At 47.0% G+C, this 15,471-nt stretch overlaps 6 protein-coding genes across 6 annotated transcripts; 3 read left to right on the top strand and 3 right to left on the bottom strand.

Annotated features, from left to right (window-relative positions):
• Nucleotides 1-307: 307 nt before the first annotated feature.
• FOMMEDRAFT_87335 (transcription elongation factor SPT6) lies at nt 308-5,291 on the top strand (the record flags this gene model as incomplete). The annotated part of the gene is made up of 13 exons (XM_007267701.1): nt 308-620; nt 695-802; nt 842-1,127; nt 1,178-1,298; nt 1,356-2,078; nt 2,138-2,443; nt 2,495-2,827; nt 2,880-3,446; nt 3,497-3,673; nt 3,724-4,738; nt 4,789-4,968; nt 5,022-5,152; nt 5,202-5,291. The coding sequence occupies 13 exons, from the start codon at nt 308-310 to the stop codon at nt 5,289-5,291; spliced, it is 4,350 nt and encodes a 1,449-aa protein (XP_007267763.1).
• Nucleotides 5,292-6,770: 1,479 nt separating this feature from the next.
• On the bottom strand, nt 6,771-7,977 carry FOMMEDRAFT_141421 (uncharacterized protein). Its single transcript, XM_007267702.1, has 5 exons — nt 7,923-7,977; nt 7,744-7,866; nt 7,564-7,691; nt 7,348-7,503; nt 6,771-7,287 (listed from the first exon to the last, which is right to left on the bottom strand). The coding sequence occupies exons 4-5, from the start codon at nt 7,476-7,478 to the stop codon at nt 7,077-7,079; spliced, it is 342 nt and encodes a 113-aa protein (XP_007267764.1). The 5' UTR covers nt 7,479-7,503; nt 7,564-7,691; nt 7,744-7,866; nt 7,923-7,977; the 3' UTR covers nt 6,771-7,076.
• Nucleotides 7,978-8,174: 197 nt separating this feature from the next.
• On the top strand, nt 8,175-8,671 carry FOMMEDRAFT_141422 (uncharacterized protein). The gene has a single exon (XM_007267703.1). It carries the CDS (start codon nt 8,194-8,196, stop codon nt 8,452-8,454), a length of 261 nt encoding a protein of 86 aa, XP_007267765.1. The 5' UTR covers nt 8,175-8,193; the 3' UTR covers nt 8,455-8,671.
• Nucleotides 8,672-9,050: 379 nt separating this feature from the next.
• Nucleotides 9,051-10,125, bottom strand: FOMMEDRAFT_21088 (uncharacterized protein). Its single transcript, XM_007267704.1, has 4 exons — nt 9,975-10,125; nt 9,381-9,905; nt 9,200-9,319; nt 9,051-9,127 (listed from the first exon to the last, which is right to left on the bottom strand). Exons 2-3 carry the CDS (start codon nt 9,635-9,637, stop codon nt 9,316-9,318), a joined length of 261 nt encoding a protein of 86 aa, XP_007267766.1. The 5' UTR covers nt 9,638-9,905; nt 9,975-10,125; the 3' UTR covers nt 9,051-9,127; nt 9,200-9,315.
• Nucleotides 10,126-12,905: 2,780 nt separating this feature from the next.
• FOMMEDRAFT_124738 (methyltransferase domain-containing protein) lies at nt 12,906-14,229 on the bottom strand. The gene is made up of 5 exons (XM_007267705.1): nt 14,009-14,229; nt 13,930-13,946; nt 13,221-13,870; nt 13,057-13,158; nt 12,906-13,008 (listed from the first exon to the last, which is right to left on the bottom strand). Exons 1-5 carry the CDS (start codon nt 14,088-14,090, stop codon nt 12,993-12,995), a joined length of 867 nt encoding a protein of 288 aa, XP_007267767.1. The 5' UTR covers nt 14,091-14,229; the 3' UTR covers nt 12,906-12,992.
• Nucleotides 14,230-14,408: 179 nt separating this feature from the next.
• On the top strand, nt 14,409-15,400 carry FOMMEDRAFT_21090 (Swi3-domain-containing protein; the record flags this gene model as incomplete). The annotated part of the gene is made up of 3 exons (XM_007267706.1): nt 14,409-15,017; nt 15,085-15,207; nt 15,260-15,400. Coding segments are annotated over exons 1-3 (836 nt in total), but the record flags the coding sequence as incomplete, so codon positions are not given.
• Nucleotides 15,401-15,471: the final 71 nt, after the last annotated feature.

Here is a 15,471-nt window from a genome sequence, read left to right on the forward strand (position 1 = left end):
ATGATGATGAATTTCCAAAGGGGTAAGTCCAGAGCTTGATGGTAAAAAAATGCGCGTCTCCTTGCTCTACGAAATATTAGTATTATGCTTTGTTTGACCTATAACTTGAATAACTATACTACTTTGAGACGAGCCACTCTTACGAAGAAACAAAGGTCCTTGTTTGTCTAAATTTAGAATAGCTTTGTAAGCGATACTTGCTTCTTTGTGGGAAAGTATAGCCAAAGCCAACGGTTCCTTAACGTGCGTTACGGAGAGCTGCTTGTGTTCTTGCTCTCTTACCGCCATGTCGTACGTCGACGACGACATGAACCTGGATACCCGTCCTCTGCCTGAGGAGGATGTGCAAATACATTCGCCTGTGAATGGCGTTGCGAAGGGTGTGAATGCTGGGGAAGACGAAGATGAGGAAGGTGAAGGCGAGGAAATTGAGCAGGGCAAGGCCATCTCGGATGACAGTTCGGAGGAGGAGGAAGAAGACGAGGAAGCTGCTCGACGCGTTCGAGAAGGTTTCATTGTGGATGAAGATGAGGAGGAGGAAGGAGACGACGAAGAAGATGACGAAGAAGAGCGTCGGCGTTCGAAGAAACGTCGAAAGCACAAACACAGGCATAAACACCGTAAACGTGAGTACACTTCGCGGGATACGCAAAACCATGGTTTTCTAATGGCATACTGCCGATGTACTATTCAGGTGAACCCGATGAGGACGAGGATCTCGATGAAGAGGATCTAGAGCTTCTTGAGGAAAACACGGGTGGACGCATCCGCTCACGACATCTTACGCGGCTGCGCCGTGGCCGTGATTCTGATGAAAGCGGTGATGGTTCGCGCCGGAAAGGTATTGTTGAGTCATCCGATGACGACCTGGACGAGGCGAACATCATTGGGGCCCAAGAGATCCATGATATTCAAAACATTTGGGACGACGACCGCGCTGGTGGACGTGACGATGATGATGAGATGGATATGGACGACTTTATTGATGACGAAGAAGATGAAGAGGAGGGTGCAGGTGCTATGGCTGAAGAAGAGCGCGAGGAGCGCAGGAGAGAGAGGAGGCGTCTTGAGAAGGAACGCAGAAAAGCCTTGAGAAATCGACCAGAACTTACGGGCATTGATGCAAGGTTTGTACCCTTGGAGTTGGTCTTAACTATCCCGGGCTGACACAGTGTAGTACTTGGGACGAGATTCATGACGTCTTTGGAGACGGTCATGATTATGATTGGGCGTTGGTGGATGATGAAGAGGAAATCATGGCGGAGGAAGCCGGCAAGCCAGAGATGAAGTATCAGGATGTAAGCTGTTGCGTATTATGTGCACCTTGTTTGTTTACTAATTACTGGTATTCTCAGGTCTTTGAGCCGTCTGAAATAAAAGCACGACTACTTACGGAGGATGATGACCTCATTCGTGCTCAAGATTATCCCGAACGTATGCAGCTTGGTACTTCCACCTTGTCATCGAATGCCAGTATTACATTCCCGGAAGCACTCACTCCCGCAGAGTGTGTTGATGCTGCTTCTTGGGTCACACCGCGTCTCGGGGGAGCGAAGGAACGTGACTTTTTCAAGCCGAATGGAAAATTCCATTACCTTCTTGAAAAACTCGTTGGAGCCGTTACCCGTGCCTTGGAATTCTTGCTCGTACAGTTCCTAGAGGTTCCATATATCTACGCACACCGACGGGATTTCATCTCTTACTTCAACCCTCAAGATACACATGCACCACGCGTAGAGCTCCTAAACCAGGACGATCTGTGGCGAATATATGCTCTTGGACAGAAGTTTCGCTCTTTATGCCAGAGGAAGAAAGCCTTGCAGCGCATCTACGAAAATATTGATGCCCATGATGAGTACTATGAGGGTCAGTTAGTGCCGAACATGGATAGTGTGGAGGTCGTAGCGGACGTGACGCAATGGCTTGGGACGAAGTATAAGGACAACAAAAAGAAAAGCACGCTCGTGTCCCCGTTCAGGGACGAGGAAGAGCAGGCAGAAACGAGGAAGCATAAGCTTCCAAGTCGAATGTCTGCATACGAAGTTGCTAAAAAAAGTATTATTTCTAGAATCGCGGAGGTGCGCCCCAGTCTTTCTGAATTCTTATATCAAACTAGCTCTAAGCACGGTACAACTAGGGCTATGGGATAAAGTCGCATGAAATTGTTGTGAACTTCATGTCTGCTGGTCATAATGTCCACTTCGTTGAGGACAAAGATCTGTCGCCTGCTGCGTTTGCAGAGCAATATGCTGACCCGGACCCGTCTAAGGCCCTTCCAGCGGAGGATCTACTTCGTCAGGCCAGGATGATCATAGCAACGGAGCTGGGAATTGATCCCTTATTGCGAAGACACGTCAGGGATACGTTCAAGAACCACGCACAAATCTCCATATTGCCGACGGACCGAGGGAAGACAAAAATCGACGACCATCACGTATACTATGTTTGTCAAATTTTCTTGTTTCATTCGACTGGGAATTAAACGAGTGTCTAGGTATTCAAGTATCTTTATAACAAACCGATCGAGGAAATGCTGCAATCGACGCAGTTCCTCAATATACTTGAGGCGGAATCACAGCACTTGGTGACAGTTACTATTTCCCTCCCGAGTGATGTTCGACAGCGACTTGTGAACCAACTGGTGGAAGCGTTCACATCTGACAGTTTCAGTGAAATGGCGAAGGTCTGGAATGAAGAACGCGCTCTCGTTGTCGAAGATGCCGTCGAGAAGCACCTCATTCCCATGGGTGCGAAGTGGGTTCGGGAATTCATTCGCGAGGAGGTCGAGGACTATCTAGCGAAGAGTTGTGCTGATGCTCTGCATGAGGTGCGTTATTGATTTCCTCTGTATCATGACTCTGCTAACCGTATTGGAACAGAGGGTAAATATGGCACCCTATCATCCTCCTGACTTACACGAGGGTGAACAAGCATCCGTTCTTGCTGTATCATGGGGCAAAGGCGACCCGAAGAGAGATGAAATCAACTTGGTTTTTCTCGACGAAGCAGGTCGTCTTCGAGAACATTCACAGATCGATAATTTACTGGATTCGAAAAATAGGGATGAGTTCAGGGACCTCGTGAAACGACGAAGACCAGATGTGGTTGTAATCGGTGGGCTGTCAATTAACACGGCCACCTTGTCCCACCATGTCAAGATGGCTCTGAACCCACACGATATCGAGATTCTCAGACCCAATGAAAGTTCATTCATGGATGACGTATCGAATGATCAGGCGTTGAACATTCCGGTGATCTACGTTCAGGACGAGGTCGCGCGTTTGTATCAACATAGCAAACGTGCGACTGAAGAGTTCCCGCACTTGCCTCTAGTCGCGAGGTATTGTGTTGGTCTGGCGCGTTATGCGCAGAGCCCTCTAAACGAGTTCGCTGCATTGGGAGGAGATCTGACTGCCATAACATTCGACGACGCAGTACAACCTCTTGTAAGTGACCAGAATGTAGGCATGGATGAGTATCTGACTTATGTCCTCAGATTCCGACTGAGAAGTTGTTGTCGGCCTTTGAGCGCGTCTTAGTCGATGTTGTCAATAAAGTCGGGGTAGATATCAATCGGGCTGTCAATGATCCCTATTATGCTACCTTGCTTCCATACGTTGCTGGACTGGGCCCTCGCAAAGCTCAAGCTCTCATCAAGAAGATTGTATCTTTGGTAAGTTTTACCGTGTTCGAACTATGCATATCGCTTCATTTTCTTCGTAGGGTGGTAACCTGGTTAATCGCGAGCAATTCGTCAAATCGGGTATTTTAACTATGCGCATTTTCCTGAATGCTGCTGGTTTCCTTCGCATAGCACAAGACCCGGAGTATAAAGAACCTAAGAGTCGTGGTGGGGCGAACGCTGATTACTCGAACTATCCGGATCCACTTGATGACACTCGAGTACATCCTGAGGACTATGACTTGGCTCGGAAGATGGCCACTGATGCTCTAGAACTCGATGAGGAAGATGTCCATGACGAACATCCTTCGAATGTTGTCGGCCAAATCATGAAGGACTCAGACAACGTCAGGAAGCTTGATGAGCTCAACCTCGACGATTTCGCGATAAGCATGGAGGAAACGAGTGGCGAACTCAAGCGACATACATTGAATGTCATTCGTGCGGAACTCATTCGACCGTTTGGGGAACTTCGACCGAAGTTCGTCCTTCCTGAGGCCTCAGAAGTGCTTACTATGTTGACGGGTGAAACGGAGCGTACTCTGCGTGTTGGGTTGATCGTCTCCGTTCTTGTGATACGGCTAACGGAAGGCTTTGCGGTCGTAAAATTGGATTCGGGCATCGAAGGCATCATTAATGGAATGTATCAGTCAGACGACGGGACAGTCTCCGTCAAGAAAGGGCAGACTCTTCCAGGTGTCATTATTGATGTTAAATCAGACCTGGTCAAGGATCAGTTTAGCATTGAGCTTTCGTCTCGACCATCGGATGTCGCCGTCGGTGATGCGCAGTTCCGACGCTGGAAGCCAGACGAGTACTGGAATGTCACCCAGGCCGAACGTGACTATGATGTACAGCAGCGCAAGAAGCGTGCAGAGGTCGACCGCACGCGTCGAGTTATTAAGCATCCCAACTTCCAAAACTTCAATTCTGCTCAGGCAGAGACGTTTTTGGATAAGCAACATCCGGGCGACGTGGTGATTCGACCATCTTCTAAGGGATTGAACCACTTGGCAGTGACCTGGAAAGTCGCTGACAATCTGTATCAGCACATCGGTAAGGAACATAGCTAAGTTGTTTTCAAACTATGTCTGATGAGTCTCTAGACGTCGTCGAGCCCAACGCCGATCCTTCGGGTCAGACGCTTGGTGGTCAACTTATTGTGGACGGGAAATATGAGTTTGCCGATCTCGATGAACTGATTGTTAACCATGTAAAGGCGATGTCGCGACGAGTTGAAGAACTCATGGCTCACGAGAAATTCAAGAAGGATGACGACGAACTCCGTATGCCTCCCGCTAATACTTTGTTCTGCACTCTCTTACTTACCCTTGTTCAGAGAAATTCTTGATAAGCTTCGTCGCGGCCAATCCGAACAAGAGCATATATGGATTCACCTTAAATAGGAAGAAACCTGGCCATTTCAACTTGTCTTTCCTTCCCAAGAAGGGTTCGTCAATTCAGACATGGGTAGGTAAATGATGATTACGATAAGACTAAAGTTAACAATATTACCTAGCCTGTTCGCGTAGCTCCTGAGGCGTACTACTTGTTTGACGCTGCTGCGGCCGGTGTTGCTGAGCTGTGCAATGCATTCAAAGTTCGGTAAGTGTAATTTAAAACTCCTATTTAAGTCACCGCTTGCTCATCATTTGCCTGTTAGATACCTGCATGAGTCCCAAAATGCCGCGGCCGGTGGAGGTGCTGCTGGTAACAAGACACCTTACGGTGCAGGCCGTATGACTCCGGGACGAACACCAGGCAGGCCCGCAGGATACATGACGCCTGGGCATATGTCTGTACGACAACCGGCACAGACTCCGAATCCTTACTCTGCACCTCCTGGCGCTTCATCGAATTATGGTGCATCCGCGGGCTTTGGCTTCCAGACGCCGCGGCCTGGAGGGTTCCCGAATCAACAGGCGCCTCAAGCCTCTGGGCTGAACCCTGCTCGAACGACGGTGGTTCAGAATTCAGGCAGTGCAGGTGGTTGGTCAGGTGGCGGATGGAGTTAATTTGGATAACTTCTGAGTTGGATGTCCCCAATTTCTTCCGTTTTTTGTTTGTCCCCATCAAGCATCGTAGATTAATTATTCGTCCGCATGATTGCTATCTCTTCTCCTGGTTCGGCATCTGTAGCTTGTGTATGACATATTGGTCGGAGACAAGTGACCCTATTCAATGATTCTGAACGCATACTTCTGTTCAACCCGCCTACGGAATTGATCGAGTTGATCTCGTGGATTTGAACTCGAGATCGGGCACTGCACTTCGAGAAGATCAAGCTACAGTTGAAAATACCTTATTGCATCACATTATAATGCATAAATTGAATATTGCATAGCTTTCTGCCTAATCCCAGCTTGGGATAAGGGAATTATGCACAAAAATAGTCTATTGCATATTGCATCAAGATTTGTGAGAAAATTATGCAAAATTCTGAGCATTTTGGGAAATTAGACTGCTTACTGTTGTGATTTTTGTACCCAGAAGCCTCACATATTGTTCTCTGACGTACTTCAATACAAAAAGAATGTTTCTGATTGACATTTCATTGCTTACAATGTCTTTGATGCTGCCACAAGACCAAGATAGGGCAGCAAAGATCTCTTCATGATATGTGGGGGAAAGTTATTTGTATTGACTAGCTTTTTCTATCTTTTTGTTTCTACAGATTCTGACTGTATTTCCTTGTATTACAAACTATTCCTTGAGTTTTACAGTAATATACATGTTTACTGTACTTGTCATTGTCTTGGTTGTCTTTCTTGATGCTCTAAATATGTGCTTATTTTCTTGTCATAGTGTATATGTCTTCAAATAAATTGAAAAGTAATATCGAATGTTGGGTTCCTAATTAAATAATGTTTTCACACGGTTACCATAATGCATATTGCTCATATTGCATAGGTCTGAGGCCTCTCCCGACGTTATGCAATAAGATATTTTCAACTGTATCTGAGTACGACAGCGTCAATCGGCTTTACGGGACGTTCTATCCGACAAAGACACAGCCCAAAAACTAATTTTAGCATTAATCAGACTAACCAAGGTGGGTATTATACAGTGGAGGCAAGGAGGGGTGCGAGGGAAAGCAAACGACAATAACAAGTGACAAAGTGCATGGTGCAAATAATCTTCCATGGAAATCCGAAAGGAATAAGAAATATAGTCCCACGATTTCAAGGTAAAGTACTAGGTCGCAAGATCCACTGTACAGCAAAAGAGGCGGAACAGAAAAATAAGGAGGAAGCGCGGTGCTGTGCTAGACAGCTCCCTCTATATGACAGGGGGGGAAGCGAAGAAAATTGAATACAAAACGATAGACCGTCTTATATTCTACGAAGCCAATTCACAAGGGCTTGAGGAAGTGTGAGGCTTCCTTTTAAATCGATCAATACATCGAGCCGTAAGTGAATTTAGACGAAAGTTCGCCAATATTTGCACCCGGTGCATAGTCATAAGGCCTCATACTTGCAGCGTAGTCACTGGGTGAATAATACCCTGAGAGGGTTGGTGATAGCGAATTGGCATTGCTAGAGTTGCTGTTAGATGAGGTTGAGGGTGGGGTACAGAGCCCTGGTGATGGATAAAACTGTTGTAAACTAGAATCATTGTTTTCAGTTAGTACATGCGAGCGTCATCCGTCAGCTGGGTGGACCCACTATACGTTGCTCTGGCTGGATATATTTGAGTTCATAGGCGGTGCTGATGCATAAATGCCTTGCTGTGCTGCCATGTGCGTTTGTGGGACCTCAGGCGGATAGAAGCCGACTCTATGAATGTCGACCGACATCGTGTTCGGGCTTGAGACTGGGTACCTGCGTAACGCGCTCCAATATCAGTACTCGTGAAGTAATAAAAAACGTCTTCCAGCTTACCCATGCTGAAGTGCGGTCGCGCTGAAATTGTATTGTCCACAATTGACACTTGTTTGAGGTGGGTGACCCGGAGCAACTTGAAGCAATGATGGGCCAGTGTTGGATGAGCTAGTGATCTGAGATGGAAGCTGCGGCACATTGAGTCGAGGTTGGGTGGTAGTAAATAACAAGTATGCGTACATGTGGTATGCTTCCATATTGGGTCGCCGCTCTCAGAGTTTCTTGCCATGGAACGTGGGGCAGGCAGGTACTTCGACCGTTTTTGCGGCACTTTTCGCAGAGGCCTACAGCAACCGGCGTACACTGCGGAAAAGTAAGCAACTAGCAACAATTTCCCCAGCCCCAGTAGAATAACTTGCCCTCGTCCTCTTGCTGGCACAAGCGAAACACGGTTGCCTGTTACGCCTTCTTTTCTTTACTCGCTCATTATGTCCAGTCATTGACATGGCTTCACGAGGCTCTGCAGACATTCCAAGGCAAGAGAAAAGTCGATGAAATAGTGGTGAGCAGTCTTCGATATCGCGATGGACTTTTATATTGACTGGATTATGGAAACTTCTTTATGGGGAAGACCACATCCTTGTAGAGAAGGTTTTCTCCACAACAGAAATCGACTCCGATGCCATCCAGATGAGTTTTAGGTTTGCTTCGAATGGCACGTTACATGGATCGAAGGCCGAAGAAAGTAGGCGAGAGCGTGATGGACTGCATCGCAAGAAGCTTCATCGCGAGAATCATTGGGAGTACAGAAGAGTATGGCTGCCTAATGGAACCACGAGCAGAAGCATTAAAGCAACAAGATTGATTTTCGTCATAGGTATTAGGAAATATTTGCAAGGGTCAGTGCGAGCAGAAGAACCGTCGTCGGCTGTAATAGTTGTTAGCTCCTAAACAGTTCGAGCTAGATAATCCAGACGGGGTATGGCACTCAGAATGTCAAGCCTATCGTTTCAAGATGCCATCGCTTGGCATGAGCCATTGTAAACCAGTGCTCCAGACTCTGTTTAACGAAGTGGACAAAGGGAATTCGCATATTAGATATTGATGGATTCGCAACACGGGAATTCGGCCCAGATGAATCAGCGTCCTCGATCACATTAGCGCCAAATGCCTCAAAAGAAGGAGCCGCCCATCATGCTGTGTTTGGACAAGCGGAGGTTCGGAATGTGCGAGCCTTGGGTAAAGCCTCAGACTCTCGTTCCTGAATTCTCACCAAGATTTACCCATAATAACCGCGATAAATTGGACAGGGTGAGACTGCTAGAGTGGAATCCGCCAGACATGATGATTGCGATGCATCGCCTCAAATACGTCAAATGTAGCTAGAATGGACCAGTCGTAATCTTGAACATACCTTTGCTAATTGTATCCTTACCTTTTGGTGCGCGTTCTAAGCCACTCTAACAAAACCAGTTGGTGAAAATTGCAACACGAACTCGATGCCTTGTATGTAATACGGATCAGCTTTGAATGCATTTTGATTTTCGAGCGAGCAATATCTCAATATCCGAAAAAAAATACGGGTTGGACGAGCGGGCTCGCACAATTCGCCATGTTCCAGGGTCTGAAGTCAGAACCGGGACTGCGTTAAATCGAAACAGAGCAGTGCCAATATTGGGATAACATTGATACGCACTAATAAAACATGAAAAATCTGTGCATAATATACCCCGGAACATACGTTCATATTTTGAATCGCTTTGCTTGACTCGAGACTTGCCTAGGACTGCCAATGGCCCACGCGTAGTAGAATCACCTGATTCGACACAGTTAGGTTGAAAGCTGCTACTGATAAATAGGGAGGATGCGTGCATTACATTTCACCTGGATGGATCAAAATGGCAATGATCCTTTCCATAAGAGGTTTGGGAACGCCGCGGAAGCACAAGTCAAAGGAGAAGCCATCACTCGGCACGATGTTTCCTTTGATACATTGTCTCGAGTATGGCACTACAGTCTGAATGGTTACGAACCCAAAATCGAGCACAGCGGGATTTAGTTGTTGAGACAGAATCAAGCTCCAGTAAACATGATTGTGCAGATGAGGCTTCAATGCGGCCAAAAGTAGTACCATATCTGTCAAACCACCAAATGCGTTCGCGGCACAAGAATGTCGACTTGGACAAAAGAGCCCCTAGCCGTTGCAACCGGATCTCCATCTCTTCTCCATAGCCTACGCCCGCCGGACAGACGTTCTATAACTTTGTAAATGTACAGATTTCAAGGAGCCACCTCGCCGAGTGTGGCGTCTTCATTGATACCAATGCACTGCCAGAACAATGATCCCGAAAATGGGATGGAGCTGGGAACAGGCAGATTGAACAATTCACGTGAAGAACTTTCTGGTGAATGATGGTACGCCCGATCAATTTCTGAGAGTGGCAAAGCGAGCAGAGGTAAGTATTACTCACGCACAAATGACGGTCACCAACGAGATTAACGTTCTGCGTGAGAATGGATGACTGACAGGCTCGTGAATTAGCCTCTCCATAGCTCAGTCCAAGATCTCAGGATATCCAGCTCAAGAGTGGCCGTTGAATACACACTGGCACAGGGTCTAGCAGAGGGGAGGTGTCGCAGGGTTGGAGGTCAGAGGGAAGATCTTGGATATCGGTACTTAAGCAGTTCGTCATTCCGGTTGATTTCTAGTGTCCGAGCGTTGGTAACCAGATATTATGCCGAAAGAAGTGATAAGTTGCCTTGAATCGAGCGGAGGCACCGGCATTGATGTGATGCGGAGTGTGTTAAGACACCGTACGCTTTGTATCTCCGGAACTGCTGGAACATCCAGTACAAAACTGATAAGTACGTCGGCGAGGTAGCCTAATGAGACCGACCAACCATTATACGAATCGCAGACAATCTAGACTCATTTTATCGTAAAGCGAGGCTAGAGACATTCAAAAAGTATAGGACGGGAAGTAATTAGGGACGCGCATTTTCACGGGATGCAGTCCTTGTGGAAAGCCTTTCAGTACTTCCTCTTTCGTTATTACGAGGCCAACATCCATGTAAACCTCTTTCCGTGCATTATCACTACAATCAATTCCAGGTATCGAGACAACCACATTCAGCAAAAAGGAAGATGTAGCACACCTTATTAAGATATTGTCGTGAGCGTCGAATTACACCCCCGGGACGGCATGCTCCCTCTCTGAGTAAATTATTTCCTTTGATGACCACGGCTTCCTCCAATTTACCTGTACCCTTCGCAAGAGCGAAGAGACTCCTTGCATAGTTCAAGAAAGACCGTGAGTTGTTCGTCCGAGAGATGACCCAAACATCATTGGCACCAGATTACCTCAAAACTAGATTCTTCACCCAGTTCGCTTTTTGGTGGCATGTATTCGACTCGTACGGCCGAATTTCCACCGGGCCCGGAAATACCCGTGGATCAAGGCTTTGAAGCGTTCCGTGGCCGATAGTTACGCTTTTCTTTGCATCAGCTACGCCCCTCCATTCGCTAGCGAACTCGTCAGTTCTTGATGTGGCTAAGACGCTGCGAAATGCCTCCTGAACAAGTGGCTCGCGGGCTCGGCGAAGACGTCGTCGGAAATATTTGTAACAGAACAGCAGATGTGACTTGACCAATTCTAGCGCCAGCGTGAAGAGCACGAGTTCGCAGTATCAGTGGCTGCGCAGTCAAGGGACAAAATGCGAACGGGACAGCCGGTACTTGTGGAAATAATCTCAAGAGAAATTGACGGGATAGAGGCTGCAATATGGACAAATTCATTCTGGTTGATATCTAGTGTTCGAGTCGTTGATAACCAGATATTACCCCGGCCGAAGAGATGGAATTCATTCGCAAGCAAAAGCACAGACATCGATTAATGGGAGGTGTGTAAGGAACCGCGCATTTAGCAGCATTGAGGGACTGACATTTGTGGCTATATCTTCCCAGGATGGCATACAAAACTCTACTAAATCTAGAGAGACAACGTACGGGTCTTTGCAATGACATGCATTAACACGCCAATATAGTCGCGATAAGGGAATGCTGATCGCTCGAACTCAGTGTCTACTTAATAACACTCGAGTCTCGAGTGCATCTTGAAGGCTATGATTTTGCACAGAAGACGTATGTCAAGACAATGCCTCGTGGAACTGAAAAACTACTGGCCCACGAGAAATTCAACAAGAACAATGACAAATTCTGTTGGCCTTCTGCTGCTGCTGTTCTCGTCGTTCACTATTTGTTTTTGTCGAAAAATGTCTTGATAGCCATCGTTGCAGCCAACCTTAACAGATGTATATACAGATTCACCTTGACTAGGAAAAACCCGGCTATTATAACTTGTCCTTCCTTCTTAGAAAGGGTTCATCTATTCAAAAATGGATAAGCACAATATTTTTTCTTTTGAAAGTATAGAAGCTTTTAATCTCCTTCTTTCCTCACTAAGAGACCTTTGCTATAAATAGCTGATAATACTGTGGCAGCGCATAGGACAGAGCAGAAGCTCCCACTCGAGATGAGGCTTCCATTGATACATTGTCTCAGGTACGGCACGATTCCCCGGATGGCTGAGGCCTAATAGCAGGCAGGCGGCGTTTTGGTCTAGGATTGGCCTTAGAATAGAATTGAGTTACGGCTGAAGTGCGGCTCCCAGTAATGCTATGCCTGTCAAATCACCAAACACATACACAGCACAAGGATGTCGACTTGGTGAAAGGAGGTAGAAGTATTGCATCTAGATCAACATCTCTTCTTCATAGCCTGTGCTCGCCGACACATAGATGTTCGATAACCTTGTAAATGTACAGTTTTCGAGAAGCCACCTCGCCAGGCACAATTAAATTATAAGTATTGAAGCACTGTCGCGACATCGACCACCAAAGACGGGCAGAGCCCGAGAACGGTATCCGTGCGTGAGGATCCTACTGGAGAGTGACACTACGTCTGCCGATCAAATTTGAGAGCGTAAAAGGGAGCAGAGGAAAATGTGACTTACAACCAAACGAAGGTCGACGTCGACGAGGGAGAAACCACTATGCGTGAGAATTGATAGCTGACATGACCTTCGACTTGCTTTGTGGTGTCTCCAGCACTTAAGTTAGTCTGACACCTTGGGATACCTAGTTCGATGACTGACTTTGATTGCACACAGGGTCAGAAGAAGGAGGGAGAGTTTTACTGTATAAGCTAACGAGTGAGAGAGCTGTATTTAAGCTAGGCAGTCGTTCCGGTTGACGTCTAGTGTCCGAGCATCGATAACCTATGCTTCGTAGCAAAAGAAGTAATAATTTTTTATCTCGAGCAGAGCAGAAGTACAGGCGCTGATACTGTTTGGAATTGCATAGGACACCGTACGCTTGGTATATCTGGACGTTTAAGGAGTGAAGAGATCAAGCAATTAAACTGATAAAAACGAATTGAAATGACACAACCCAGTTAATAAGTAGTGTAAACTCTATATTCTAAATCCATTCTATCGTAAAGCATACCTAAGGGCACTTAAGAATTATAGACAGGACAATAAGTGGAAAACGCACATTTTCACGGGATACAATCCTTGTGGAAAGCCTGTCTGTAATTCCTGCTTCACTATAATGAGGCCAGCATTGGCGAAGACGTTTTTCCATGCAAGGTCACTCCTATCAGGTCGATGAACCGGGACAATCAGCATTACAACACAAAGCAAGAAGATATAACGTACCTTATTAAGGTGCTGTCGTTCGTGTCGAATTCTACCCTTGGTACACCACGCTCCTTCTCTAAGCAAATGTTTTCCTTGACGACTATTACTCCCTCTAATTCGCCTGTACCTTTCGTTTTTGAGCGGAGAGATTCCTTGCATAGTTTGAGAAAGACGGTAAGTTGTTCATCCGACAGATGACCTAAACACCATTGGCACCAGATTACATCAAAGCCAGACTCTTTGTCTAGTTCGCTTTCTGGTGGTGTGTATCCGACTCGGCCGAGCACGGTCAAATTCCCACCCGATTCGGGAGATACTCGTGGATCGAGGTCTTGAAGCGTTCCGTGGACGACAGTTACACTCTTCTTTGCATCGGCCACGCCCTTCCATTCACCAGCGTACTTATCGGTTCTTGACGCGGTTGAAACACTGCGAAGTGCCTCTTGAACGAAATGGGTCGCGGGCTCAACGAGAACGACATCGGAAAATAGATGTAAAAGAACAGTAGACGTGACCCGGCCAATTCCCGCCCCGACGTCTAGGGCACGAGTTCGACGCGTCAGTGGCTGCGCACTTAATGGACGAATCGCGGACGGCACAGTTGATAACTGTGGAAATAAATTCAAGATAAAATGGCGGGACGACAGCGCATCAATACGAGGGAGTGCCTGAAGACATCCTTGCTTGATTATGATGCATGAAATAAAGCAGACCTGCATGGACTCACGCAAGATCCGAATCCACCTGTAAGAAAGTAGAGGCTCGTTAGATCCTGTAATATTAAGGAATTGACTCGAAGGATGTACCAAGAACACCATCGAGGTTGGCTGGTTGTGTGTTCCAGTAGTCAATCCCGGCCTTCACGTTCGGTAGTTGTTGAACAATCATTGTATTGGGACAGAGAGGAAGATGTTCGTCAAGTGGACAAGTGATTCTAATTCAGAGTGACTGTGTCTGGCTTAGCAGCGAAGCGTCCGAGTTTTATATGCCATGCGAGCTGTGCGCCCAAAATGCAATTAAAACCTGGTCAATTAGTCTCCGATAGTCCTCGGCCCGCCGAGTGGTATTCGAAGAATGAAGCGGAAGCAAAAAATTTCAAAAATGTCGATCGATTTGATTACTCAGTCATCACGTGCTCAACTGCGAACGCGTCGCGACGCGTCTGTGCTGCAGCTCATTGCTTGTTCGCGACCATCGTGCTCGGATCATAGCACAACTTGTCTCGTATCTACAATGTCTGTTTCTCTCGATGATATCTGGTCTGAGCCACTGGTGAACCCGCCTTCGCCTCCACCGGCGGGCTCGGGCACTGGGGTCGTCAATGAGGATGGAGACGATGATGATGAGGACGTGTTTCGACCCAAAAAACGCCGACGATCTACTTTGTTTCTCGGTGAATCTGACGACGAAGATGGTCGTGCTGGGATGGGATCCCCTTCTCATACGAATCAAGCTCGGCCAGATATCGACTCACTCTTTAATGATCTTGAAGACCCTGAGGCACCAAGACAATCCAAATCGTCAAAACCTTTCGACCTTGCAGCACTTCGACGGGATGCTCAAGCGAGAGCAGAGCAAGAGGCACCTCAAAGCTCATATGCTCAGTATGCTGTGCAATCCAGTTCGCCTCCGCGCGACGGGTTCGGTGCTGGGGACAAGGATGGAGCGTTCGGATCGAGGACCGCCGACGAAGCCGGCGCCACGAAGAAACGTCAGGTCCCAAAGCTAAATGAGGACAGGCTATTGGACAAGAATGGACTGCCAGCGCTCGTCCAAGTGTGCAAAGACTTTAAGCCGAAGGGCAAGGGTCATGAGGTAAAGCATACATTTTTCTGCTGTTCAAAACTGGCGTGGTTTACTGATGTGATATTGGACGTCCTAGCTTGCAGACTTGAATCGCTTATTCTCGTTGTATCAATTCTGGGCACATAAAATGTATCCGAAAACTCAGTTCAGCGATACTGTTAATCGCGTCGAGAAGCTATGTCATTCTAAACGCATGCATGTATGCCGCATACTCTCATTCCGGTATGCATACAAGCTCATTTCATTTATAGTCAGCTCTTCTTGGTTGGCGGGATCAAATCAATGGGACTATCAATGGCAAGAAATTTTCACAAGATGAGGATATCGACATGAATTCGGACAATGGAGAGAATAGCGACGACGAACGCCGACGAGAGCGTGATACAGATGACGTGTTTGGGCCGCGCCAAACCAACACTGCGTCCTCTTCTCACAACGGTTCCTCTTCAAGAGCTTCATCAGT

Source organism: Fomitiporia mediterranea, assembly GCF_000271605.1.
Source record: "Fomitiporia mediterranea MF3/22 unplaced genomic scaffold FOMMEscaffold_7, whole genome shotgun sequence".
Lineage (NCBI taxonomy): Eukaryota > Fungi > Basidiomycota > Agaricomycetes > Hymenochaetales > Hymenochaetaceae > Fomitiporia > Fomitiporia mediterranea.

Excerpts from the sequence above, each read along its gene's own strand:
- FOMMEDRAFT_141421 (XM_007267702.1), bottom strand. The coding sequence starts at position 7,478 with ATGTCGGTCGACATTCATAGAGTCGGCTTCTATCCGCCTGAGGTCCCA. Across the intron at positions 7,288-7,347 it reads TCCAGCCAGAGCAACGTATA|TTTACAACAGTTTTATCCAT; the intron begins GTGGGTCCACCC and ends CAATGATTCTAG.
- FOMMEDRAFT_21088 (XM_007267704.1), bottom strand. The coding sequence starts at position 9,637 with ATGGTACTACTTTTGGCCGCATTGAAGCCTCATCTGCACAATCATGTT.
- FOMMEDRAFT_141422 (XM_007267703.1), top strand. The coding sequence starts at position 8,194 with ATGAGTTTTAGGTTTGCTTCGAATGGCACGTTACATGGATCGAAGGCC.
- FOMMEDRAFT_124738 (XM_007267705.1), bottom strand. The coding sequence starts at position 14,090 with ATGATTGTTCAACAACTACCGAACGTGAAGGCCGGGATTGACTACTGG. Across the intron at positions 13,159-13,220 it reads AACGACAGCACCTTAATAAG|GAGTGACCTTGCATGGAAAA; the intron begins GTACGTTATATC and ends TCGACCTGATAG.